This window comes from Aegilops tauschii, chromosome 1 (genome assembly GCF_002575655.3).
Source record: "Aegilops tauschii subsp. strangulata cultivar AL8/78 chromosome 1, Aet v6.0, whole genome shotgun sequence".
NCBI lineage: Eukaryota > Viridiplantae > Streptophyta > Magnoliopsida > Poales > Poaceae > Aegilops > Aegilops tauschii.
Window position 1 is genome coordinate 29,726,805 of NC_053035.3, and position 26,200 is coordinate 29,753,004.

The 26,200-nt window shown below is 48.6% G+C and overlaps 1 protein-coding gene across 1 annotated transcript; it reads left to right on the top strand.

Annotated features, from left to right (window-relative positions):
* Positions 1 to 20,374: 20,374 nt before the first annotated feature.
* Positions 20,375 to 23,117, top strand: LOC120966985 (calcineurin B-like protein 8). Its single transcript, XM_040393578.3, has 6 exons — positions 20,375 to 20,884; positions 21,050 to 21,120; positions 21,367 to 21,413; positions 21,503 to 21,593; positions 21,707 to 21,769; positions 22,700 to 23,117. The coding sequence occupies exons 1-6, from the start codon at positions 20,848 to 20,850 to the stop codon at positions 22,745 to 22,747; spliced, it is 357 nt and encodes a 118-aa protein (XP_040249512.1). The 5' UTR covers positions 20,375 to 20,847; the 3' UTR covers positions 22,748 to 23,117.
* Positions 23,118 to 26,200: the final 3,083 nt, after the last annotated feature.

A 26,200-nucleotide genomic window follows, 5' to 3' on the forward strand; every position in this document is an offset into this window, starting at 1 on the left:
GACCCCACAGTGCGAGTTCAGCTTTCAGGAACTGAAAACATGCCTGACATCTGCTCCCATACTCATACCACCAGATTTTTCTAAGGACTTTGTTATCTATTGCGACGCCTCGCGACAAGGACTAGGTTGCATACTTATGCAAGATCGTCATGTGATTGCCTATGCTTCTCGACAGTTGCGTCCACATGAGGATAATTATCCCACACATGATCTAGAGCTTGCAGTTGTAGTCCATGCACTCAAAACATGGCGACATTACCTTCTCGATAATCGTTGCGAGATTTACACCGATCACCAAAGTCTGAAGTATATATTCACCCAACCGGATTTGAATCTTAGGCAAAGACGTTGGGTCGAGTTGATCACAGATTATGACTTAGGAATAACTTACACCCCGGGCAAAGCCAATGTCATGGTTGATGCGCTAAGTCGTAAATCTTATTGTAACAACCTGATGTTACAACAAAGTCAACCACTTCTCCACGAGTAATTTCGTAAGCTTAACCTTCACATTGTTCCTCGAGGATTCCTATCCACCCTGGTGGCGAAACCTACCCTTACGGATCATATCATAACCGCTCAGCGGTATGACAAGGGGATATCTCGCATCAAGGAGAACATTGCTAGCGGAGTTGCTACATGTTTCTCCGTGATTGATCAAGGTGTCGTGTATTTCGGAAACCGTTTAGTGGTTCCCAAGAAGCGGAAACTACGGCAATTGATCCTTAAGGAAGCTCATGAATCTCCTCTCACCATTCATCCCGGTAGTACTAAAATGTATCAAGACCTACGCCAGAGGTTTTGGTGGACTAGGATGAAGAGAGAAATTGCTCATTATATTGCCAACTGCGACATCTGTCGTCGTGTTAAAGCAGAGCATCAACGGCCTGCTAGCACCCTTCAACCTTTGGCTATTCCTGAATGGAAATGGGATAAAGTCGGTATGGATTTCATTACCGGATTTCCCAGGACCAAGAGAGGGAATAATGCTATCTTCGTCGTTGTCGATCGTCTTTCCAAAGTAGCCCACTTCCTACCTGTTCGTGAGAGTATAACCGCTAGCCAGCTAGCTGACTTGTACATCTCCCGAATAGTGTCTCTTCATGGTGTTCCATTGGAAATTAACTCAGACCGTGGAAGTCTCTTCACCTCTCGATTTTGGGAAAGTTTCCAAAATGCTATGGGAACTCGTCTCTCCTTTAGCACCGCCTTCCACCCTCAATCAAGTGGTCAAGTAGAACGAGTCAACCAAATTCTGGAGGATATGCTTCGAGCTTCTGTCATCTCTTTCGGTATGGATTGGGAGAAATGCCTTCCATTCGCCGAGTTCGCTTATAACAATAGTTATCAAGCTAGCTTGGGCAAAGCTCCTTTCGAAGTTCTCTATGGACGAAATTGTCGAACGCCTCTTAACTGGTCAGAAACCGGGGAAAGACAACTCTTTGGCCCGGATATGATTCAGGAAGCAGAAGAATAGGTTCGCGTTATTCGTGAGAAATTGAAATCAGCCCAATCTCGTCAAAAGAGCCAATATGACCGCAAACATAAGGCGATAACTTTTGAGGTTGATGAGAAGGCTTACCTTCGGGTTACTCCGTTGAAGGGAACCCATCGATTCGGTATCAAAGGCAAATTGGCTCCTCGTTACATTGGACCCTTTCGCATCCTTGCCAAACGAGGAGAAGTTGCCTACCAATTGGAACTACCTCCGCATCTTTCCAGAGTTCATGATGTCTTCCACGTTTCTCAACTCAGGCGTTGCTTCTCGGATCCTATGCGTGGAGTGGACCACGAAACGCTTCATCTCCAAGATAATCTTATGTATCGAGAATACCCCGTTCGTATCCTCGATCAAGCCGAGCGTACCACTCGACACCAGAACATCAAGTTCCTCAAGGTTCAATGGTCACACCATTCCGAGAAAGAAGCTACTTGGGAAAGGGAGGACCGTCTTCGACTTGAATACCCCAGCTTCTTTCCGGAAGATCCTAAATCTCGGGACGAGATTCTTTTGAGTGGGGGTGAGTTGTCACATCCTAGCTAATCATGCATTGGAGTGTTGCATCATGTTTACTTTTCTAGGAAAAGTGAAATGGGCATGACAGAACCCCCAGCACCCCCCCTTGATAATAACAAGGGTTTACTAGAAATAATTTCAATGAACCTGAAATGCCGTTCTAAAAAGTCCACCCCTTTTGTCTTGGGTTAGAACCTCTGACAAAATGGGTTCACAATTTTCTAGGTCATCACAAGATCATTGGATTAAATCATATGTACCTTGCATTTGGGCATTTAAATGCTAGTAAATATTTAAAATTCCCAAATAATTCTGGAAATAAGTGTGGGCTATTGGGAATATTCTAAACAGAGCCCACAATTATTTGCAAGATTTTTTGAAATGTTTTAGTATTTTTAATAAAGCCCTACACTTACAGAAAAATAGAAAAAACAAATTAAATAGAAAAAACAGAGAGAGAGAACGGCGAGAGCCCACTTACCTGGCGCCCTCCCACGGCCCAGCAGAGGCCCAGCCGACTGGCCTCTGCCAGTCGTCCCCAACCTCCTGCCAGGAGGACGGCGCGCGCGTGGCCGCCGCGCGCGAGCACACGCCGGCTACCTCATGCTTCCCGCCGCCCTCCCGGATGTCGCAATCGATGCCACGTCGCCTGCTCGACCGCCTGGACACTCCACTCGCCCCCCTGCTTCTCTCCCTCGCTCTCTCACGCCATGGACGAAGCAGCCGTCGCTGTCCCATCGCCCTAGCCATGGCCACCGTGCTCCCCTCGCATCGTCGACGTGTCTGCGAGCTCCGTCTCGACGCCCTCGTCCTCTCCGCCGAGTCGGGCAACGCCGAACGGCCTGCATCGCCCCCTGCACCATCGACTTCACCGCCTCTGCTCCGAGATCGCCGGCGACCTCCCGACGCCGTCAGCCCTTCCCCGAGCCCGCTCTGGTGCCTGCTGCAACCGTCGTGAGTCCCTGCAGCGAACCCCCCTCTCCTCTCCCTCTTTTGCCCACCGTAGAAGTCGCCCCCTTGCTGACCTTAGCACGCTGCCGCACGAGCTCGTCGCCGACGAGCTCCAGTGACCAATTGGTCCCGCGCATATGTCCATCATCCTCGTGAGCACACGCAGCACCCGTAGAGACTAACCATTGAGCCTATCGTGCACCGTGTCGTCGTTTCCGTCGGCACCCGAACTCCGGCGGCCGCAACCGAGCTCGCCCTCGTCGATTCCGGCGACCCCAAGCTCCACCACCACCACCAATCGACGCGGTTCATTCCCAGCTTCGCGTAGGTAGTCCCCGCCGCTGTTTTGGTCATCGGAGGAGCGATCCCGAGCCCGTCCACCGTCTCGGCTCATCGCCGGCGACATAACACCGGCTAACCACCGGATTAGCACTAATCTAGTTAGCCACTAACTCACTGACATGTGGGCCCCGCCGTGCTAATAGCCTAGTTAGGGTTAGATTAGCGGTAACTAACTCAGTTAGTTAGCTGAGTCACTGACCAGTGGGCTCCACTGGTCAGGTTTGACCTGGACAACCCCGTTGAGCAGCTGACGTCACATTGACGCAGTGCTGACACAATTAATCCTTTTTTCTGGATTTAAATTAAAACAGGAAATTCCAAAAAATATTGCAAACTTCAAAATTCATAGAAAATAATCTATAGCTCAGAATGAAAAGATTTATATATGAAAAATGATCAGAAAAATCCAATCTATCCATCTGTACTGGTTTCATGCATGTTTAAGCAAGTTAACCTGCTGTTTAGTGCAGAACAAGATAAAGCACTATTAAGGGCCACTTATGAGCTTGGAATTTGAATCTTTGATTCAGAATGGTCCAAACCCATCTGGTCTTAGTTGCATTAGCCCAATACACTCATTTTGCCATGTCTCATGCATGCATCATATTGTTGCACTTTGCTTGATGTTGATTGTGTTCCGATGTGTTCTTCGTGGTAGGTTCTGCCTCCGAGGATATTCGCGAGTATCCAACTGAAGGGCAGTAATCCACTACCACTCCATCAGGCAAGCAACCCATTGATCATTTCGATACAAAAGCATCCTCTCGCTTCTGCTCTGTTTACTGCATTAAGACAACGCGATTTAAACTGTTGTGTGTTGCGGTAGTTGAACCCACTTCCTCTGCATGACCTGTCATTGCCACAGTAACTAGATGAAACCCACTGGCATGTGTAGGAGTAGATTGAGCCATGTTTGTGTTCCTACCATGCTATGCTTGCTATGCTTAGAGTCATGTCAGGTCTGCCTCATCGGGGTGATGAACTAGAGTGAAATGTTGTGTCGGTAATGAGAGTGAAGTGTTGAACATGATTTGGTGAAGGTATCGATGAGAGGCCATGTAGGAGTACATGGTGGGTTGTTTCATTGAGACCATTCTTAAGAACTGAGATCTGTATGCGTGATTTAAGATTCAGCTACTACATCACATTGGGATCCTTAATTGACTCTCTCGGCTTCTTAACCACCCTTGTCCTCTGTCCAGGAGTTGCAAGTAGTTTCTGGTGTTTGTAGTTGCTGGAGGCCGTGGGCTGTGATGCGGTAGGCTCGTGGCCCGGTGTACCGAGTCGCCCGTTTGGTGTCTCGAGAACCCTGCACACATCGTTCGGGGCCGTATGTGGAAACCTCGGCCGGACTCCCTGCGGATGGAACCTGAATAGGCGATAAACCTGAACTAGAGACTTGAGTGTTTAGGTAGGCTGTGGCCGACACCCACATTGTTCTTCCGCTTGAAGGTTGCCGAGTACATGTCGTGTAAACGACGGTAAGTGGTGAGAGCGTGTGTGACGAAGTACACCCCTGCAGGGTATAAAACTATTCGAATAGCCGCGTCCGCGGTAAAGGACTACTTGGTCGCTTATGCAGTTCATAGACAAGTTAATGGTTACTACTAAAGGACTCGAGATAAGTGTGAGTACTGTGGATGGCTCTATCGTAGGATGACGAGGGTGGATCCACGGTGGTCTATTGAGATGGTGATTAGTGGACTCGTGTGCGAGAACTATTTTACAAGTGGTGTCTCGTAGGATAGCTTAGCCAAGAGTCAAACCTGGCTTGCTGCAATAACTCCACCACCTTCTTAGAATGTGCATATATAGTAGGATCTGTTGTAAGACTTGCTGAGTACCTTTGTACTCATGTTGCTTTAATTACTGTTTTCGGACGACAACATCGCCCCCTCCGATGGGTTCTATGTAGATCTTGACGTTGACGAGTGACTTGCAACCAAGGTGGTGATCTGAGCTTGTGAAGAGCCTATGTAGATAGACAGGCTTCGTCAAGCCTTCTTTCTTTCTAGTTGTCTGTACTCAGACAAGTTTGCTTCCGCATGTGCTTGTATGTTTGTATGACTTGAGTGTCGGGTCATGTGACCCCTATCTGTATGAACATGTTATGTATGGCTCTCCGGAGCCTTTTAAATAAAGTACTTTGAGTTGTAGAGTTTTGTTGTGATGCCATGTTGTATTTACACATATCGAGCATATTGTGTGTATGATTGAAATTCTTGGTATGTGTGGGATCCGACAATCTAGTTGTTTATCCTTGGCAGCCTCTCTTATGCGGAAATGTAGTCTAGTGCCTCCATGAGCCATAGTAGTCCGCTACAGCCCGATTCACCGGAGTCCTGCTAGCCCGGCACTACTGCTCCGGACACTTGACTGGCCGGCATGTGTTTCACTTCGTTCCTGTGTCTGTCCCTTCGGGGAAATGTCACGCGGTGACATCTGGAGTCCTGCCTAGCCTGCTACAACCCGGTTCACCGGAGTCCTGTTAGCCCAGTGCTACAGCCCGGATTCACACGCTGCTGACCGACACGTTCGATGTTGATTCATGTATGCCTGTCCCCATACGTTAGTGCCGCTTTGGGTTCACGACTAGCCATGTCGGCCCGGGTTCTCGGTCATATGGATGCTAGCGACACTATCATATACGTGATGTCAAAAGGCGCAAACGGTCCCGGGCCATGGTAAGGCGACACCCGTGGGAGTACCGTGCGTGAGGCCGCAAAGTGATATGAGGTGTTAGAGGCTAGATCGGTGTGACTTAGAATCGGGGGCCTGACACATACCAAGCATTTCAATCATACACACAATATGCTCGATATGTGTAAATACAACATGGCGTCACAACATAACTCTACGACTCAAGTATTTATTCATTAGGCTCCGAAGAGCCGGATATTACAAACATGGGTCTCGTGACCCAACATTCAGAGCATACAAGTCAAAGCACATGCAGAAGCTTAACATGTCTGAGTACAGACAACTACAAATGAAAAAGGCTGAGAAGCCTGACTATCTACAAGACCCTGCCGAGGGCACAAGATCGTAGCTGAGGTAACAAGCTAAACGTCGAAGTCCACGCGGAACTACTAGCAAAACTGATGTCTCTCTGTAAAAACATAAAATAGGCAAACATGAGTACAAATGTACCCAACAAGACTTACATCAGAATTAGCTACATATGCAGCAGTATCAATAAAGGGGTGGTGGAGTTTGACTACAGCAAGCCAGCTTTGACTCGGTGGCTATCCTAAACTACGACTACAAGTAACTCTTTTGAGGTGGCGCACACGAGTCCACATATTCACCATATCAATACACTACTATGGATCCGCTCCCGTCTCCCTACGAGAACGCCATCCATAGCACTCACGCTTATCTTGCTGGTTTTAGAGTATCCACTATCACTTGTCTATGAACTGTACAGGCGACCCAGAAGTCCTTTACAGCGGACATGGCTATTCGAATAGATGATCTTAACCCTGCAGGGGTGTACTTCTTCACACACGCTCTCGCCACTTACCACCATGTACACGACGTGTATCTCGGCAACCTTCAAGCGGAAGCCTGGCGAGGGAGTCGGCCACGACCTGACTAACCACACAAGTCTCTAGTCCAGGTTTATCGCCTATTTGGGTTCCATCCGCAAGGAGATCCGGCCGAGGTGTCGCTCACGGCCCCAAACGATGTGTACAGGGTTCCAAGCCCACCAAACGGGCGACGCTTGGCATACCCGGCCACGGTGCCTAGTCTGTCCCAAGCCCACCTGTATCAGGTGCCACTTGGTAGACTACTAACACTACCTACAAACACCAGAAACTAGTTGCAACTCCTGGACAGAGATCAGGTTGATTAATAAGTCGAGAGAGCTTGGAGCGCCCGGAGCCCAATGTGTGGTAATAACTGTTCATGGATCACAAACACATAACTCAGTTCCTGAGGACGGCTGCAATGAGACAACCCACCATGTACTCCTACATGGCCTCTCACCGCTACCTTTACCAAATCGTGTTCACAGACTTAGCTCTCAACAATAGGACATATTCACACACCTCCGATTCATCCCCGATGAATCAGACCTGACTCAACTCTAATCAGTAGCAGGCATGACAAGCAAGCATGAATGAGTAGGCACATCCGGGCTCAAACAAATCCTACTCATGCTAGTGGGTTTCATCTATTTACTGTGGCAATGACAGGTCATGCAGAGGAAAGGGGTTCAACTACCGCAGCATGTAACAGTTGAAACGTTGTTGTCCTAATGCAGTAAAAGAGAGCAGGAGCGAGAGAGTGAGATTGTATCAGAATGAACAAGGGGGTTTTGCTTGCCTGACACTTCTGAAGATAGTATAGCTCTTCATCGGTGTCATCGATCGCATCGTCGAAGCAACGTCTACTGAGAGGGGACAACACCGGCAAACAGAGAAGAAACACGATCAATGCAATGCGCAATATGATGCATGCTATGACATGGCAATATGAATGTGTTTTGAGCTAGTGCAACTAGCAACATATTAAATGGAGTTGGTTTGAACCTATGATTTAGTATGAATTAGTTATGAAGTTTTCAAACTAACGGTGAAACGGTCAAAGGGCAAAAGCATAAGAGGAGCAAAGTGACTTGGACAGAACCAGTGACTTTTGGGAATTAGGGGTAAAACAGACGAGCGGGACACAACTAGGGGCATAAATCTAATTATCCCTTGAACCTTAGGTTCAAATTCGAACTTCATATGTGAGGGTTTAAATGCCATTTATATGATTTGGTCCAAACAGCAGCCATAAGTTGTTCTAACATGCATGAAAATGTTACAGATGGATAGATTGGATTTTTCTAATCATTTTTCATATATAAATCTTTGCATTTGGAGTTACAGAATAATTTCTATGATTTTTAGAAGTTTTAAACATTTTCTGGAATTTTCAGATTTATTTCTAAATAAGAAAATCCCAGCAAATGTATTTATGACGTCAGTAGTGTGTCATAGTGACGTCAGCAGTCAACCACGGTCAAACCTGATGGTGGGACCCGCATGTCATTGAGACAGTGTTAAACTCCGGTTTAACCCCGCGTTAACTCAGCTTTGACCCATCGGGGGGGCCCGGTGTCAGTGACCTAAGAGGTCAATTAGGTTGTCATTAGGCTAATTAAGTGTGCCACATCGGCGGCTTAATGCCGGCGACCAAAGCCGACGGCGGAGGGTCGCCGGAGTTGCTCGGGCTCGCGCTACAGGCAGCTGTTTGGGGCAGGGTTTGGCTATACGGCGAGCTGGCGTTCGCGCCCATCTGCTAGGGCAGACGGGAGGGGCTGGGATGGAGCGAGCTCGCCGGAGTCAAGCTCGTGGCGGCGGTCGGAGTACGGGCGGGGTTGGGTTCGGCGCTACGGTGCACGGGAGGTGGAGCTGGTGTTGGCTACGGCCTCCTGGTGCTGCGTTGAGCACAGCGGTGAGCTTGGCTTCGAGCCACTGTGGCTCTAGCCATGTCAGCGACGAGGCACGGCGGCGGCGAGCTTCGGCCGTGGTGGTTAGTGGGGTTAGAGGAAGAAATCGACGGTGGGGAGAGAGGGGTTGGGATGAGGGGCTCACGGCGGTTGCAGCGGTGGCCTCTTCGAGCTCGGGGAAGGCCGGACGGAGACGAGTCGACGATGGGGATCCGCGGCGGCCGACGATGAAGAATAGGTCGGGGACTGTGTTTTGAGACGTCTGGCGTCGAGTGGGTCGACGGGGAGGATGAGGGCGTCGAGGCGGAGCTTCTGGACACATTAGTTGGGTGAGGGAGGGCCGGTGGGCGTGACTACGGCGATCGGCGGCGACGGTGGCGCTCGGATGTGCGGGTGAGAGAGAGGGGGCAGAGGGGAGAGGGCCACGGGGAAGAGTGAGAGGGGTCCGAGGCGTCCAAGCGTCGCGCTGGCGTCGTCTAGGCGCGTCGAGGGGGAGCCAGGCAGGCTGGGAGGGAGGAGGTGGCCGGGGCGCGTGCGTGCGCGCGTTGGGCACGCGCCATCCTCCTGGCAGGGGAGGAAGACGACAGGGGAGGTGGAGGTGGGTTGGGCCAGTGAGCTGGGCCGGCTACAGGTAGGTGGGCCAGGTAGTCCTTCTCTCTCTCTTTTATTCCCTGTTTTTTATTTTCTAATTTTCGGCTGTTTGTTTTGATTTGATCTAAATACCAAATCAATTTGAAACTTCATGGAAATAATTATGTAAGCTAAGTGGTCTTATCCAAAGCCACACAACAATTTTCACAATTATTGAACATATATTTATTATATAATAAATATAGATCCAATTCAAATATTTATTGGATTAATTCAAAGGCCCAAAATAAATATGTTAAACCTTCCAAAAATATTGGTTTGAATTTTATTCTTGCCAATATTTTTCAAGGTTTAACAGGAACATTTTCTTGGGCTTCTTTGAGAAGATTTTAATGTTGATCATTTTTAAAAGGTTTATGAGGCTTTGAAAATTCCTCAATTCAAATTTCATTTGAATTTAAACATGATGCATGGATGCAAGAAAAATCAAGGAAGGGCTGATCTGGGGCTGTGACACTTGAATTGAATAAGTTGACACCTACGGAAATATCTTTGCAAATGGCTGACAAATCAACTGCTATACCTGTCGGTATTTGTGTGGATGTGCCTGTTGTGGTTGCAAATGTCACTATCATAACGGACTTTGTTATTCTTATTCCCAAGGACGATAGTATGTCGATTATCCTTGGTAGACCTTTTTTGAACACTGCAGGGGCTGTTATTGATTGCAACAAAGGCAATGTCACTTTTCATGTTAATGGTAATGAGCATATGGTACACTTTCTGAGGAAACAACCGAGTTCACAACATCAATTCTATTGGAAATATTCCAACTATTATTATTGGAGGTTTTGAATTTCCTCTTCCAACTGTCAAGAAAAAGTATGATATTCTTATTGTAGGCATATCCCCATTGAGGTAACCTAGTGCTATTCGAAATTTCTCCGGTTCCGTGTTATTCGGAATGAGTTTGTTAACCAGACTTGATCAACCATGTTAGTGGATTCATTTTGATGATCATGAGATGGATGAAACTAGAAGGCATAACCTTCTATACCCTGTTTTTACTTTCTGTTATTTAGAATAAATTAAGCAAAAATAGTATTATCTGTCTGTTTTCTGAATTTTCCATGCAATAAAAAATATCCCAAAAATAAAAGTGCTCCAAATGCCCTGCCAATTTAGTATGATTTTTTCTATAATATTTGAGGATTTTAGGCACTAAGAACACAGCAGGGGGGTAAGCACCTGCCCACGAGGGTCCAAGGCGCGCCCCCCTATCTCGTGGGCCCATGGTGGCCCCCCTCCACTTATTCCTGCACCCACACACTCCATCTTCCTCCCAAAAAATCCCCATCCAGCTCAAGCATGAGTTCTAGCTCACTTTGCTGCGATTTTTCGATCTCCTTGCTCAAAGCTCCATTCGAAAAACTGCTTTGGGAGATTGTTGCTTGGTATGTCACTCCTCCATTGGTCCAATTAGTTTTTGTTCTAGTGATTTATTCATTGCAAATTATTGCTGCATAGGTGACCCTGTTCTTGAGCTTGCATGTCAAATTTATGAGGTCCCAAGTAATTCTAATGCATGATATAGGCTCTAGGCACTTGTAGGAGTAGTTGCTATCAATCTTGTTTAGTTTGATTCACTTTTATTTTGAAGTTACTAAAAACTTCAGAAATTTTCAGAAAATGATGAGGAGGTTATTGAGGGGCTCTTCTAGTCAAAGCTCTAAGGATAAACAAGCTAAGGAGAAAGAAAAGGCCAAGTATAATCTTCCTCGCGTAGAGGAAGTAAGGTCGTGTGAGTGGCCATGTGATAATTTCTTGAGAGCAGCCGAGATTTATGAAGATTTTCATTTATTGGCTGAAACTGCGGGACTCACCAACTTCCTCCACGACCGGATCGAATAGTATCTCTTACTTACCAATACTTCCGTGCAAAACTTTTACTATCATCCTAAGAATTCACCTCCTTCAGTATCTTTTCATTTATATGATGAGGCTAAGGAAATGTCATTACATGATTTTTGCGCAGTTTGTAGAATACCATTTGAGGGCAGCTTAGATGAACCACATCATAAAGATGTGGCAGGTTTTATTAACACCATTACTGTAGAGGAACCGAGGAAGGGTTCCGATGCGAGAATCACTAGCATACATTTTCCTGTTTTACGCTACTTTGCCATATTTGCTAGTTGATGCTTAATTGGTCGTGGAAATAGTGGACAGTGTTCCTGATATCATTATTCTGTTCCATGCCTGGTTTGGTGATAATAGTTTTAGTATGGGTGCCGTGATTGCTAAACGGCTGAGCCTAAACCGTACAAAGGGCCCCATTTTTGGAGGTATCTATGCCGCACGCCTTGCTAGACATTTTGAGATACCTATTAGGCATTATGAGAAAGATGAAACACTGCTGCCCTCGACCTTTTTAGATTACAGAAGCATGGTAGCGCATGAGTTTATTGTTGACAACGATGATAAGATGCTTCTGTATAACCTGAGATTTAATAAGAAACACAATGAGATTATTACCCTGCCTGCGCCTTCATTGTTTGATTTAACTGCAGGCGATTACCTTGTCTTGCCAGAGGCTGTGTACACGCATCGAGGCCAGACATCCGCTCCAGAGCCTGAGCCGGAACCTCCACTGGACCCTTATCGTCCATCCTGTTATCAGTGGGATCCAGAGGAGATCGCTAATCAGTGGCAATACGATGACGCTCCTCATTACACCGAAGAGAGTAGCCGCGATCCTTGGGCATAGACCAACTTAGGCCAAAAGCCTAAGCTTGGGGGAGCACGTATTTCTCACCGACTTTACATTCATGTTCACACACTTATTGTAGTTGTCGGTGCTCATACCTTTTTCATTGTACTATCCATGCTAGTTTAATTTCTTTTTCTAGTTTTCTTATTGTGTGTTTGATAAACTTTAAGAAAACCAAAAACATTAGTTAGTTAATTTCAATGCTTGTAGAATTAAAATGAAAATCCAAAAAGATTTCTCGTTCTTCTTTTACTTGTTGGGAGCTTTCCCGTGTAAATAGTTTTATTTCTTTTATTTTCTTTGGGGTCGAGAGTAGAAGACTATAATGAAAATGTTTAGTGGCTCTTATATGCATGATTGTTGATTTAACTTAGAGCCCATACTACTTTGTCTTCTCTCTTGAATTGAATGCTTGCAGATTCCAGCTTAGTCCAATGCACGTGCACTATTATTATACACGCCGTTCGGTCATGCAGGTGAAAGGCAATAATGACGATATATGATGGACTGATTGAGATGAGAGAAGATGGTATGAACTCGACCTCTTTTGTTTTTGTAAATATGATGAGTTCATCGTTCCTGATTCAGCCTATTATGAATAAACATGTTTGCAATAACATTTAGAGATTATAGTTGCTTATGCCATGCTTAATTAGCTATGAGTTTATAATGATTTACCTTGCGTGCCAACATGCTATTAAAATGATTGTGATGTGGTATGATGGGATGGTATCCTCCTTTGAATGAATTGAGTGACTCGACTTGGCACATGTTCACGCATGTAGTTGAAACAAATCAACATAGCCTTCATGATATTTATGTTCATGGTGAATTATATCCTACTCATGCTTGCACTCAGTGTTGATTAATTTTAATGCATGTTCATGACTGTTGTCGCTCTCTCAGTTGGTCGCTTCCCAGTCTTTTGCTAGCCTTCACCTGTACTAAGCGGGAATACTGCATGTGCATCCAAATTCCGTAAACCCCAAAGTTAATCCATATGAGTCCACCATACCTTCCTATATGCGGTACTTACCTGCCGTTCCAAGTAAATTGGTATGTGCCAAACTCCAAACCTTCAAATGAAATTCTGTTTTGTATACTCGAGCAGCTCATGTATCAACTAGGGTTGTCTGTATCTTCCATGCTAGGTGGGTTATTCTCAAGAGGAGTGGACTCCGCTCCTCATTCACGAGAAAATGGCTGGTAACCGGGATGCCCAGTCCCATGCTTTAAGCAAATCAAATCAAAATAATTGCAAACAAAACTGCCCCGGGACTCTTGTTAGTTGGAGGTACTCGTTGTTTCGAGCAAGCCATGGATTGATGCGTGTTGGTGGAGGGGGAGTATAAACTTTACCATTCTGTTTGGGAACCGCCTATAATGTATGTAGCATGAAGATATTGCCATCTCTTGGTTGTTGCGTTGACAGTGAAAGTATACCGCTCAAAATATTATTTATCTCTATTTTAAAACCGAGCTCTGGCACCTCTACAAATCCCTGCTTCCCTCTGCGAAGGGCCTATCTATTTACTTTTATGTTGAGTCATCACCTTCTTATTAAAAAGCACTCGCTGGAGAGCACCGCTGTCATTTGCATGCATTAATATTAGTTTATATTGGGTATGACTTGACTGGATCTCTTTTACCATGAATTACAATGTTTAGTCAGTCCTTGATCTTTAAAGGTGCTCTGCATTTACGTTTTGCGGTCTCAGAAAGGGCTAGCGAGATACCATCTTGTTATATCATATTATGATTGTTTTGAGAAAGTGTTGTCATCCGAGTTTTACTATTATTGCTCGCTAGTTGATTATGCCATTGATATGAGTAAACATGAGACCTAAGTGTTATTGTTAATATGGTTAGTTCATAATCTTTGCTGAAAACTTGAATGCTGGCTTGACATATTTACAACAACAAGAGCAAACAGAGTTTGTAAAAGTTTTTCTTTATCACTTTCAGTTTGTCAACTGAATTGCTTGAGGACAAGCAAAGGTTTAAGCTTGGGGGAGTTGATACGTCTCCAGTGTATCTACTTTTCCAAACACTTTTGCCCTTCTTTTGGACTCTAATTTGCATGATTTGAATGGAACTAACCCGGACTGACGCTGTTTTCAGCAGAATTGCCATGATGTTATCTTTGTGCAGAAAACAAAAGTTCTCGGAATGAACTGGAAATCCACGGAGATTATTTTTGGAAAATAAGAAAAATACTGGCGAAAGAATCAAGGCCAGGGGGCCCACACCCTGTCCATGAGGGTGGGGGCGCGCCCTCTCCCCCTGGGCGCGCCCCTGTCTCTTGGGCCCCCTGGAGCTCCACCGACCTCAACTCCAATGCTATATATTCAGTTTCGCGGAGAAAAAAATCAGACAGAAAGTTTCATCGCGTTTTACGATACGGAGCCGCCGCCAAACCCTAATCTCTCTCGGGAGGGCTGATCTGGAGTCCGTTCGGGGCTCCGGAGAGGGGGATTCGTCGTCGTCGTCATCATCAACCATCCTCCATCACCAATTTCATGATGCTCACCGCCGTGCATGAGTAATTCCATCGTAGGCTTGCTGGACGGTGATGGGTTGGATGAGATTTATCATGTAATTGAGTTAGTTTTGTTAGGGTTTGATCCCTAGTATCCACTATGTTCTGAGATTGATGTTGCTATGACTTTGCTATGCTTAATGCTTGTCACTAGGGCCCGAGTGCCATGATTTCAGATCTGAACCTATTATGTTTTCATGAATATATGTGAGTTCTTGATCCGATCTTGCAAGTCTATAGTCACCTATTATGTGTTATGATCCGACAACCTCGAAGTGACAATAATCGGGATACTTCTCGGTGATGACCGTAGTTTGAGGAGTTCATGTATTCACTAAGCGCTAATGCTTTGGTCCGGTTCTCTATTAAAAGGAGGCCTTAATATCCCTTAGTTTCCATTAGGACCCCGCTGCCACGGGAGGGTAGGACAAAAGATGTCATGCAAGTTCTTTTCCATAAGCACGTATGACTATATTCGGAATACATGCCTACATTACATTGATGAACTAGAGCTAGTTCTGTGTCACGCTAGGTTATAACTATTGCATGAGGAATCGCATCCGACATAATTATCCATCACTGATCCAATGCCTACGAGCTTTTCACATATTGTTCTTCGCTTATTTACTTTTCTGTTGCTACTGTTATAATCACTACAAAACCCAAAAATATTACTTTTGCTACCGTTACCATTATTTCCATATTACTTTGCTACTAAATACTTTGCTGCAGATACTAAGTTATCCAGGTGTGGTTTAATTGACAACTCAACTGCTAATACTTGGGAATATTCTTTGGCTCCCCTTGTGTCGAATCAATAAATTTGGGTTGAATACTCTACCCTCGAAAGCTGTTGCGATCCCCTACACTTGTGGGTTATCAAGGAGCGTGCGTGACGTGGGGGTTATCAAGGAGCGTGCGTGACGTGTGGGTTATCAAGGAGCGTGCGTGACGTGGGGGGGCATGCGTGGGAAGGTTCCCGCACGCATGTGTCGTATCATAGTTAATGGGAAAGGAGGTGGCCCGTGCCTTCCCCGTAAAAAGGAATAACCGCGGGCGCGCTGCTCACTTTACCCCCCTCCCTGCATCTTCTCCAATCTTGGAATCGCCGCCCCCTCTCTTCCTCCTTCTCGTGTCCCCCCCCCTCTCTTCCTCCTTCTCGTGTCCCCCCCCCTCTTCGTCCACCATCGTTGCGCTTCGGCCATCTTCTGCCCTCTTGCTTCTCGCAGCCGCCATGGCGCCCAAATCCACCAGAGGCAGGGGAGTGCCAAAGATGCCGGGGCGGCCGAGCAGCCGGAGAGCAAGCTGGTGGCGCGACAGGCGCAGTTCGCCTACTTCCCTTCGACGGTCGGCGTGCCCGAGCTTCGGGAGTTCTTCAAAGCCCTGTGGGGGGTGAAGACGGGGGGAGAAACGACGGGGCATCCAGCCACGTGCGTCGTCCCTACCAGCGCCGGGGCCGCCCCAAATCGATACCCCTTCTTCGTCGACTACTTCTCCTGCAGGCTTTGTCCCACTTCTTTGATTTCTTCAAGGACATCATGCACACCTATGGCTTCCGCCTTCTGGATTTCACTCCGAATGCCGTGGCGTGCATGGCTCTCTTCGCACACCTTTGTGAGGGCTTCTCCGGGGTGCACCCCAACACGGCGCTCTTTCGCCATTACTTCTCCCCTCAGATCCAAAAAGGGGGCGCCATCTCTGGTCGCGTCGCCTGGATTTCGAGGGCCAAGGGGGCGTACTCGGAGGGCGCCACGAAGGAGAGGTGGGAAGAGTGGCGGGGCCGGTGGTGCTGGATTGAGGAGGAGAACCCGCCAGCATTCTGCGAGGTTCGCCGGGAGCCGCCAGTCCAAGGAAACGACTGGGGCGACGTCGACGCCGACGACGCAAAGCTCACGATTGCCATCACCAGGATCCTTCGGCTCACCCAGGCCGGGCTCACCCTCGAAATGATCGGGCGGACTTCATCCGCCGCCGAATGGCTCCTATGCACAGCAAGGGGAGGCCGTCCTCACTTTTCACGAATGCCGCTGACATCATGAGGCTTCGCCCCAGCCTCGACCACAACCTGACGGTGCTGAGGCACGCCCATCTCTGCCAACGGATCTTCCAGCTCGAGGTAAATGACGACGGTGAGGTCGAGCGGTCCGGCAAGGCCGCGAGGGACGCTGCGAGGGCCGGCAAGGTCGCCAAAGAGCCCACTTTCAAGTTGCTGGCGGGAGTGGTCCCGCTGTGCAACAATTCTCGCCGGTCCGAGATCGTTGCCATGATCCCGGACTTCAACGCGCACGGCCTTGACCCGAGCTGGGTCGAGCCGGACGAGCTCCAAGTGCAGGAATTCTTCGACACCTTGCACGAGGGGTACGTCACCGCCGAGCCGCGACTTATCCAGGACACCTCCCAGGCAGAGCTGGATTACATTGCCGCCAGGGTGGTGGCCGCCGAGGAGGAGGCGAAGCTCGCCGAGGAAGCCGGCAGCGCAGGCGGCGTGGAGGACAAGGACGCGATGGCCGCGGAGGAGGAGGAGCTCGCCAGGTGGGCAGAGGTCGTCTGGGAGGCCAGCAGCGCCGGCACCGGGGCTCCTCTTGTTGAAGACGCGGCCGACGAGTCGACGGAGGAGGAGGCCGGGGCTGTCGACCCTCCGGCCTCGGGGAGAAAACGAGTCCTGCGTCGGGCCGCTTCCGGTGAGCCGGTCCTCCTCGTCAAGGCTGCGCGGCGGCCAAAATCTCCGGAGGAGTCCATGCGTCGGACGAGAACCGCGGCGGCGAAGAAGGTGGTGAAGGCCGCGCTGGCGAAGAAGAAAGCATCTGCTTCCTCTTCGTCCAGGCGTGCGCAGACCCTGCCTCCCTCTCCTCCCCCGGCAGACGCCGGGCGCCTCTCTCCTTTGACCTCGGATCTCTCAGCCTGAGGAGGAAGAGGAAGGCAACAGAGGAGGAGGTGGATGACGAGTAAGCATCCCGCTCTTCCCGTCATCTCCGTCCCCTCGATCTGTACCGCTTGTCTTGACTTGTCTTCGTCTTTGCAGGGACGTGGAGACGCTGGCCCAGAGAGTGAAGAGGGCCAAGGCCTCGGCGAGCGGCCAGCCCCCGGCTGGTACTTCAAAGGCGCCACTGGTGGTGTTAAGCAGCCCGGACAGCAGCCCCCAGCGTAAGTTCATTACTATCCCCTCGTCGGCATATGTTAGGGGTATGACACTCTGGTGCTGACCTTGGCGGGTGCGCAGGAGGAGAGCGGCAGCAGGAGGAGCCGCAGAGAGCTACTCCCAACACGCCGCCCCGAGGGGCGTCTCCGGCAAGGGCGCCAAGCGCCGAGCCCACGCACATGGAGGAGGAGGAGGAGAACTTGGGCGCTGGCGGCTTTGCCTCGGCGCCAAATGTTGGCGGGGAGGGGACTTCTGCTTCTCAGCCTGGCACTGGTAAGTCGCTCGCCCTTCGTCCCTGCTTTTTCTCTTCTTTTTGAATCTTTGATCTGGGCTTTACCCCCACCCTCTTCGTGATATCCAGATCCTCTCTCGCCGGACCGGGAGGACCTGGACACCATCATCGAGGACGTGGCCAAGAACGCCGCGACGGAGGCCGAGAAGATCACCGCCGAGGCGGCCGCCAGGGGCGCTGCTGAGGACGCCGCAAAAGGGCCTGCCGGGGAGGCCGGCAAGGGGCCGGCCGGGGAGGCCGGCACGGCCACTGCCGAGGAGGAGGAGGAGGTGGCTGATGACCAGCCTTCTTCCTCTGTTGCTTCTGGCTCCGGCAAGTACCTGAGGGTGAGTGATGACTTGTTCGTCCACCTCCCAGGCGCGTCGAGCACCAGGACACCCGTCGAGGGGGAGGTGTTCAACGACGAAGTGCTTGCTGCCGCCGGGCTCGAGGTCGTGACGAGCTGAGCATTGGTGGTGACGGCCCTCAGGAGGAGTGGCTGCTCCAAGCCATGGGCGCCAGCTTCCGGAAGCTCCAGACGCTCCAGCGCGCCCGTTTGGACAAGGTTAAGTCCAGGGCGGCGGTGGTGGAGAAGGCGGAGGCAGACCTCCAGAAGCGCGTCGCCGAAAAGCAGGACTGGTTTCGCCAGGCTCGTGACAAGCTGAAGGCCGCCCAGGGCGAGCTGGCCAAGCGTGACGTGGAGCTCACCATGAAGCTAGCCGCTATCGAGAAGGCCCAAGAGACGGCAAAGAACTTGGCTGCCGCTGCCGAAGCCGCCCGGACCCAGCACGAGGCCACACTGAACTCCCAGGAGGAGGACCTTGCCGCGCGCGAGGAGAGGCTCGCCACCACGCTCCGTGGCAAGGATGAAGAGGTGGAGAAGCTTGTCTTGCAGCGGACCCAAGAGCTGGAGCAGAGACACAGAGAGGCGCTCGATGCCCAGGCTCTAGTTCACGCCGGCAAGGTGAAGGAGCTGGAGGCGGAGCGGGACGGGCTGAAGGAGCAGGCCCTAAAGCTGTCCCATGAGAAGGACACGCTCAACGTCGCCCTGACGGAGGCGCATGGCGCGGCCATCAGCAAGGCCGGGGAGCTCTCCGAGGCCAATAGTCCATCAAAGACCTCACGCTGGAGCTGGAAAGCCTCGAGGGGATGCTGACGAAGGCCAAAGCCCGGGAGGGGACTCTGTCCAAGGAGCTGGAGACCGAGAAGCAGCTGCGGAAGGATGAGGCCGCCACCCACAAGGATTTCGTGGATGGTTAGAACCGCTGGATCGGCCGCCTCGAGGATGTCGCCGGCAGGATCACCGCGCAGCTAGCTACCATGGGGATGCCAAATGCGAGGTACACCCCAGAGCGCAGCGGGACCACCAACGCCAAGATGGCCCTGTTCTTCGAGGTTGTTCTCGGGGCCTTGGAGCAGCTCAAGTCGAACTGGGCAAGCTCCTTGGCCGACGAGTCCCGGCTAATTTGCCTGGGCGCCATGACCAAGGTCCTCACCAAGCTGTCCTTCTGGAACCCCGACCTCGACTTCGACGCCGAGCTGGACAGCTTGCCGGGCGATGCAGACCTCTCAGGGATTAAGGAGCGCATCGAGCCCATCATCAGCCGCATCGGCGGAATCCGGAGGGTGGAGGGCCAGCGCCGGGACTAGGTGCCCCGTTCCTTGTTGCCGCCACGGGTTCATGACCAAGCCCATCGGAGCGTCGGGTACGGTGAGCAGGTCCTCATCGCCGCGCTCCTTGTGCCATGGCCTGCTGCTCCGGCGATGCACTACACCTACACACAAGGTGCTTGTGGAAATGGCACAATTGGTGGGCCCCATGTCTAATTTGACAGTCAACAAATGGTGTTGACCATTTTATGCCATGTCAACAGTTATAGGCGGGCCCAGCTGTCAGAAATCGGATTAATTTGGCCCAGATCGGTCATCAGTGTTTATTAAGAAAATTAACAAAAAAAGAGGTGGATTTTTGGGGCACTCAAGAAATATGGTGGCAATTCCGGATAAGAACTTTAAATGTGGTGGTTTTTTGCAATTCAATCTTTTTTTAGCATGCATGTTTGATATATGTCTAAATATTGTACAAAATAAAACAGACTTAAAATCTATAATACCTAAATAGTTCATCCCCACTATGTTATTTCTCTTGACATGCAGCCTATCCACATCAGCAACACTGCCACATCAGCGTTTCATTAGAGGCTTACATGCGGGACCCATCATAATAGAAAGCAGCCACGTTTGCTTCAGTTACTGCCGGTAGGACCCTGCCCACCGATGCCTCTTTCCATCCTTCATTACTGCTTGGCCAGCGAACAGAACAGTCGTCTCTCCATCCCTTGCGTTGGCTCCACGTCACTCCACCTCCTTGGCTTCTCATCTCCAAGAACACAGCAGGAACGCAGCGGCCAGATTATGGGCAGCCTGTTCCCCTTCCCCTTCCACTCCTTTTCCCAACAAATTAGGCCTCCGCTGCTTCATCTTTTTGGTTCGCCTATCAAATCTGGCACCGGTGCGAGTCGCCGCCTCCTGCGCCCACCAGTCCATACCAAATCGATCACCACCCATCGACGAGCCGAGTGGCACAAGCAGACGAGGAGACGGACTTGATGTTGTTGCTGGCATGATCCTCCTGCCGTTCAACGCCGCGTGCCTCATCGGCAAGCACGCAGTGCCGGTTGCAGAGCTGCAGCCGTTGAGCGAAGAGAAAGGAGTCCCGCTAATGCTAGATGTCGTCCGCCTCTCGGGAACGCCGTGGGGGAAGGGTGCTGTCCGCCGCCGCGGACCATGCCGAGGAGCACCGTTGGAGATTGGGACAACTTCAGTTCAGGCTCTTTCTCCCTCACCTTCTTTCTTTGGTTCCTACCTTTTTTCAGTGTGTGACTGCGTGTGTTTGACTATGTGTAGATATTCAAGTAATAGTAGGCTGCCATATACGATTTGAGATGACTTGTATTTATATATTCGTTTCCCTATTTCATATTTGAAGATGTCCTTCTCGTAGTTGCATTCAGACTATTGGATCTGCGAGGCATCAGCAACAGCGTTGAATATGAAGAGGTATGTATCTTTTATTTACTGAATTATTCTGCACATAATCCTGACAACTGATCAGACCACTTCAAGATGTTTTGGGCATACCACCATACACTGCGATTTGTCCATTTAGATGCTTATCCTCCAGCTCTGTCAGTACTCTTTGGTTCATTGAAGAAGTAACACGAAACCCATTATATCCGCCAAGTGTAGCGCGCACACTACCTTTACAATTTGACAGTTTGGGTATGTTAATCATGAATGAATCAGGCCTACATCTTTTTGATGATGATGTCGAACAGATTGTGGACAAGCAGGTACACCACATCTAGATGAATGTTGTTGCGCAAGAAGCACTAAAACTATCTATATGTTTATGCTAACTTAAATTCCAACAAACATTCAGGGAGGCACACTTGAACGAAAATGGGAGGATAGATCCTGATGAATGGAAAGTGTTCAGAAGTAAAAAAAATCTCGCTGAAGCACCTGCGCTAGTTATGACTCTCTCATACCCAGAATAAGTACATCTATATTTTCAGCTTTCATAAACAATGCTTGAGAACATGACTCTTAGTCTTAACTGACATCTCACTATGTTGTGATGCAGGGTCATAACTATGTCATTCACTCTCAACCTGCGCTACAAAATTATTGGTATATGCGATTTACGGTAAGAATTATTCACTGATATTCAGAGAGCAAAAAATTCAGAAATATGAATTAGCTAAGCACCTAAAATTTGATTCAACATGCACCTCTTGGCCCTTGAATTTAGGTTTATTTTTGTTTGCTCCTCAGGTCCATGCATGACAATCAATTTGTCCTAATCAACCTCTGTTTTTTGAATAATAAATAAACCTAACGTTCTTATTCTTAAATAGATAGAAGTGCTTCTGCTTAGAAGAAGAAAAACGCCACTTTGTGCAACATGGATACATTATTCGTGTTTATTTCTCTGCACATAGGCTTCCAAATTACTTATATGCGGGATACACATGGGCTTCTGTAAACAGCTACATGAAGTTCAGGCTTATGTAAACAGCTACATCAAGTTCAGTTTACTTTCATCAATTCTCCATTTCCTAGGTTGTGTTTATTTTTGTACATACTTATTGGGGGATTTTTTCAAAAGCTAATATATATGCATGCCTGTTGGCAACCTATCAAAGATCACTGCCGTGTTGAATATGAAGAGGTCATATCTGAATGTCATAGGTTTTTCTCAAAAGCTAATATACATGCATGCATGTTGGCATCCTATGACATTTTTATATGGCCTATGCTAAAACCCTACGACACTCCTGCCTTTTCTCTCCCTCGTAGCTACTCGCATTAGTACATAAGGTCCCATATCTAATTTTATTTTTGACAAAGTTATCATATGCATGTTCTGTTAGTCTCAATACTTATTTAGAGAGCACAAGCACCCATATCTGAATTAAATTTTTGCACCGAGTTATCATATACAAATTCTGTTAGGCTGCATACTTATTTAGAGAGCATGTTAATATGATTCTGATTGCTTCTATCTATTACATGTTACATTTACATTCGACAACTGTGATACCATATATGTCTTGGATGACAAGCTTATTTTCAGATTTGGTCAGAGCCCATCTGTTGCAAGTGTCGGATGATTTTCTGCTGATGGCAAGGTTCTAGGACGATTCGGTGGTTCTTACTGCATAGTACTGTTGCTGCTCCCATTAATATACAAGTATTTGACGAGAAAATTTCCTGCGGGGGGGCTCAAACGGGGCTGCTGGCACCCTATACATGCATACAACAGTCACGCCCTGCCCTCCCTATTTGATCATTTGGTTGGGTAAATTTTGTTTCATCCTTTGTTTAGCTTTTAAGTTCAAGCGACCTAATTTACCATTTTTATAGTATCAACATGGATGAGTTGATTGGCTTAGTTTACTTTGTTTCTCCTACGGATAGGACAACATCTATGATTTTAAGCATGCTACCAGTTGCCTGGCACCTCATTTGAACTACCTCTATTCAGGTTGCTACTCAATTGATTCTTACAAAATGTTCCGCAGCAACGCGCGGGGAATCATCTAGTTATACAATATATTGAGACTGTGCTTTATGCACATTAATTCTTCTATTATAGGAATTGTTCAAAATTTTGGGCCCTTTTTGGTTTTCGCCCGGGGCCCCGAATTTCTGGAGACGGCCCTGCCTGTAGCACATGTCCAATAGAGGTCTGACCAACAAGGAACAAAGGTCGAGAGGGACACATGGAGGACATGGACGCATGGGGAGGGAGAGAGGGTTGTTTGTGATAGAGAGATCCCCTCGAGATCGTGTGGGGACTATATGGGTGGGAGATCGAGGGAGGTGCGTGCGTGATAGAAAGATGCCCCGAGAGAAATCGAGATAGACCATGCACATGTTTGTGATGGAAACTAAGATTAGCTAGTCATATACATATGGGGGGGACTGCGTGTGCCTACAATTGAGTGAGAGACCATCATACTTGGCTAGCTAGGCATGAGATTGTGTGTGTGTGCGTGTGAGATGGAGAGAGAACGAGGGAGAGAGATAGAGTTTTAGATGGGCCTATCGAGTGCGAGTGAGACATGCATGTGTATGTGTGACCCAGGTAGATGGAGAGTTTGAGAGAGGGGGGAAGAGCTCCAAGACAACAGAGTGGTGGGTGAGAGAGTTACGGGCAAAGAGCTAAGGAATTTGTGTGCGTACGATAAGTGCACCCAAGATATCTAGCTTGGACTAGCTAGAGTATCATACATAGTGTGCGAGAGAGACCTATAGATGGAGTATATATGCATGCGAACTAGAAAGACCCCCCCCCCCACACACACACACACACACAAAGAGAGAGATGGAGGGAGAGGGAGAGGGAGAGGGAGAGAGAGAGAGAGATATGCGCCCAAAATCTGTAGTTCAAAACACGCCCTCCTCGCCCGAAATCGCTCCCGCCCACTATTTGCGGAGAAGCAAAGTTACTCTACTATCCCCGACCCTTAATACACAGACCCAAGCCGAGAAGCCTAAAGGCAGGGGTAGAACTGTAACTCCCCCTCACATTTTAGACAAATGCGTCTGTAAGACATGGTTCTCTCCCGAGCCGCGAAACATCAGCCCCTCCTCCAGTGCGCCCTCATCGCACCAATTTCACAGCCGCCCTCCTCCCTAATGCCGGAGACGCTGTCCATTTGTCGTCGTGCACTGGGCCGTGTGCCTCTTACTCCGTGCTGCTGGAGCTGCCGACGGCCGCGTGAACCGTACCGGAGCCGATTCACCCCCGCCATTGTTCACGGCGCCGGAGCGGCTCCAACTTCGGATCTGTCCAGAGTCCCGGCGCTGCTTCCCCGTAGCCGTCGACCGTCGTGACATCGTTGTTTCCCTGCTTCCGGTCGCCACCGCAACCGCGTCAGCCTCACTGACTCGGCAGCTGGACCTGCCTACTTCACCATGTCGCCAGATAGGTCGCACCCTCATCTCAAATCAGTTTATTTAGGCGTCAGTTGTTTGAATTTTTATTCTGGGTCAATCGATTCCCAATGGGAAGCAGCACCCCTCGAGGCGGCGGAGCTCCTAGGCTGTCGGTTGGCTGGTGTCTAACGTAAGGGTGCGGGGCCGCAAGTTCGCCGCGGAAGCAGCGCTTAGATGGCTATCTTTTAGAGTTGCATGGGTTGAAAGTACTGCCTCCGCCGGATCTGGATGACGGGGAGTCTTTGTGGATTGGCCCGGGGGCGGCGCAACCACGGCAGTGCGGTGGGGCGGGGAGCGGGGTTTTGGCCAGGGCCACGGACGGCGGAGGCAGGCTGCTCTGCCGTTGGTCGCTGGCTCTTCGGGGAAGATTCCGAACAGTGTTAGCCGGGAGGCACAAGACGGCCATCAAGCCATCGGGCGTAGATCGGACAGTACCAAAATAAAGAAAATCGTGTGACCCCAATTTAGTCTTCAGTCAACAGACGTGTGACCACTCTCGTACCTTGCTGTTGATCTCTTTGTGTATTTCTTCAGATCAAAGAGATATGTCGTTCTTAACATTATGCGTTATCTGCATCTTCAGAGACACCGTCTTCCGACTCACCGCAGCTACTCCAACAAGGGAAGCATACACCAGAAGGGAGCTATAGTCCCCACTCAACAGTTCCCTGCATTGAATGCGCGGGCCCGACATGGACAGTCACAACAACTGCAGGGCCATCGACAAGTCAGCACATGATGCTCACTCCTATGGATGGCAGCCAGATAGGTTGTACCCTCATCTTACTTGTGTGCAACATTTATGGCTTTGTTATTCATCTAAGCATGGAAAATAGATCATCACATTTCACTGTATATTCATGCTGATCTCTTACGGGTCTTGTTCAGGAGTTAACGTTGTTCCATAGTTCAGCTAAGATACTTGTTCTTTAGGTAACGCTGTTCCATAGTTATCATCCATCAGCCAATGCTATCCCACAGGCTGGTGATTATAGTATTATACCACTTCTAGTAATACCTATGTTGTTCTTTAATACTTTTGTGTGCCATCTAGTTAATCTCGAGTACAAACGATACATATTCTGTAGCTTTCATCCGTGTTCTTCCTTTAGTTTATGAGACCTGTTGCTCCTAGTTAACCCCAGTCCTGCTATTTATGTCGTCTCCTACAGGCACTCATTACATAAATCTAACTACTAGTTGGCTTCCATGCATGTCAGATATAATTGCACACACTGGTATATCCACAAGAACCTCATGGAGCTATGTAAAGGCCAATAAACTTGATGTCAATGATACCCAATATGATGGAACATGTAAAGGCAGTTCTTCAAAAGAATTGCAGAAAGATGATGAATCCTCTTCACCCACAAGGTCCTTGCTCTAAATTGGCATGTGATATGGGTACAACATGCATATAATGTCCTGGAGTGTATCTACTCTGTTGCAATGCCATGTGCTTAGCATGCTGATCATGCATGTAAATATGTCATGCCTTCCTGTTTTTCAGTACCTATTCCATTCATGATAACATGTTTTCAAAGTCAAGTATTGTCATTCTACTCTATCGCAATGGCATCTGCTTAATTTGGACATCATGCTTCTGAATATCTTATGCATTGTTATTCATCAG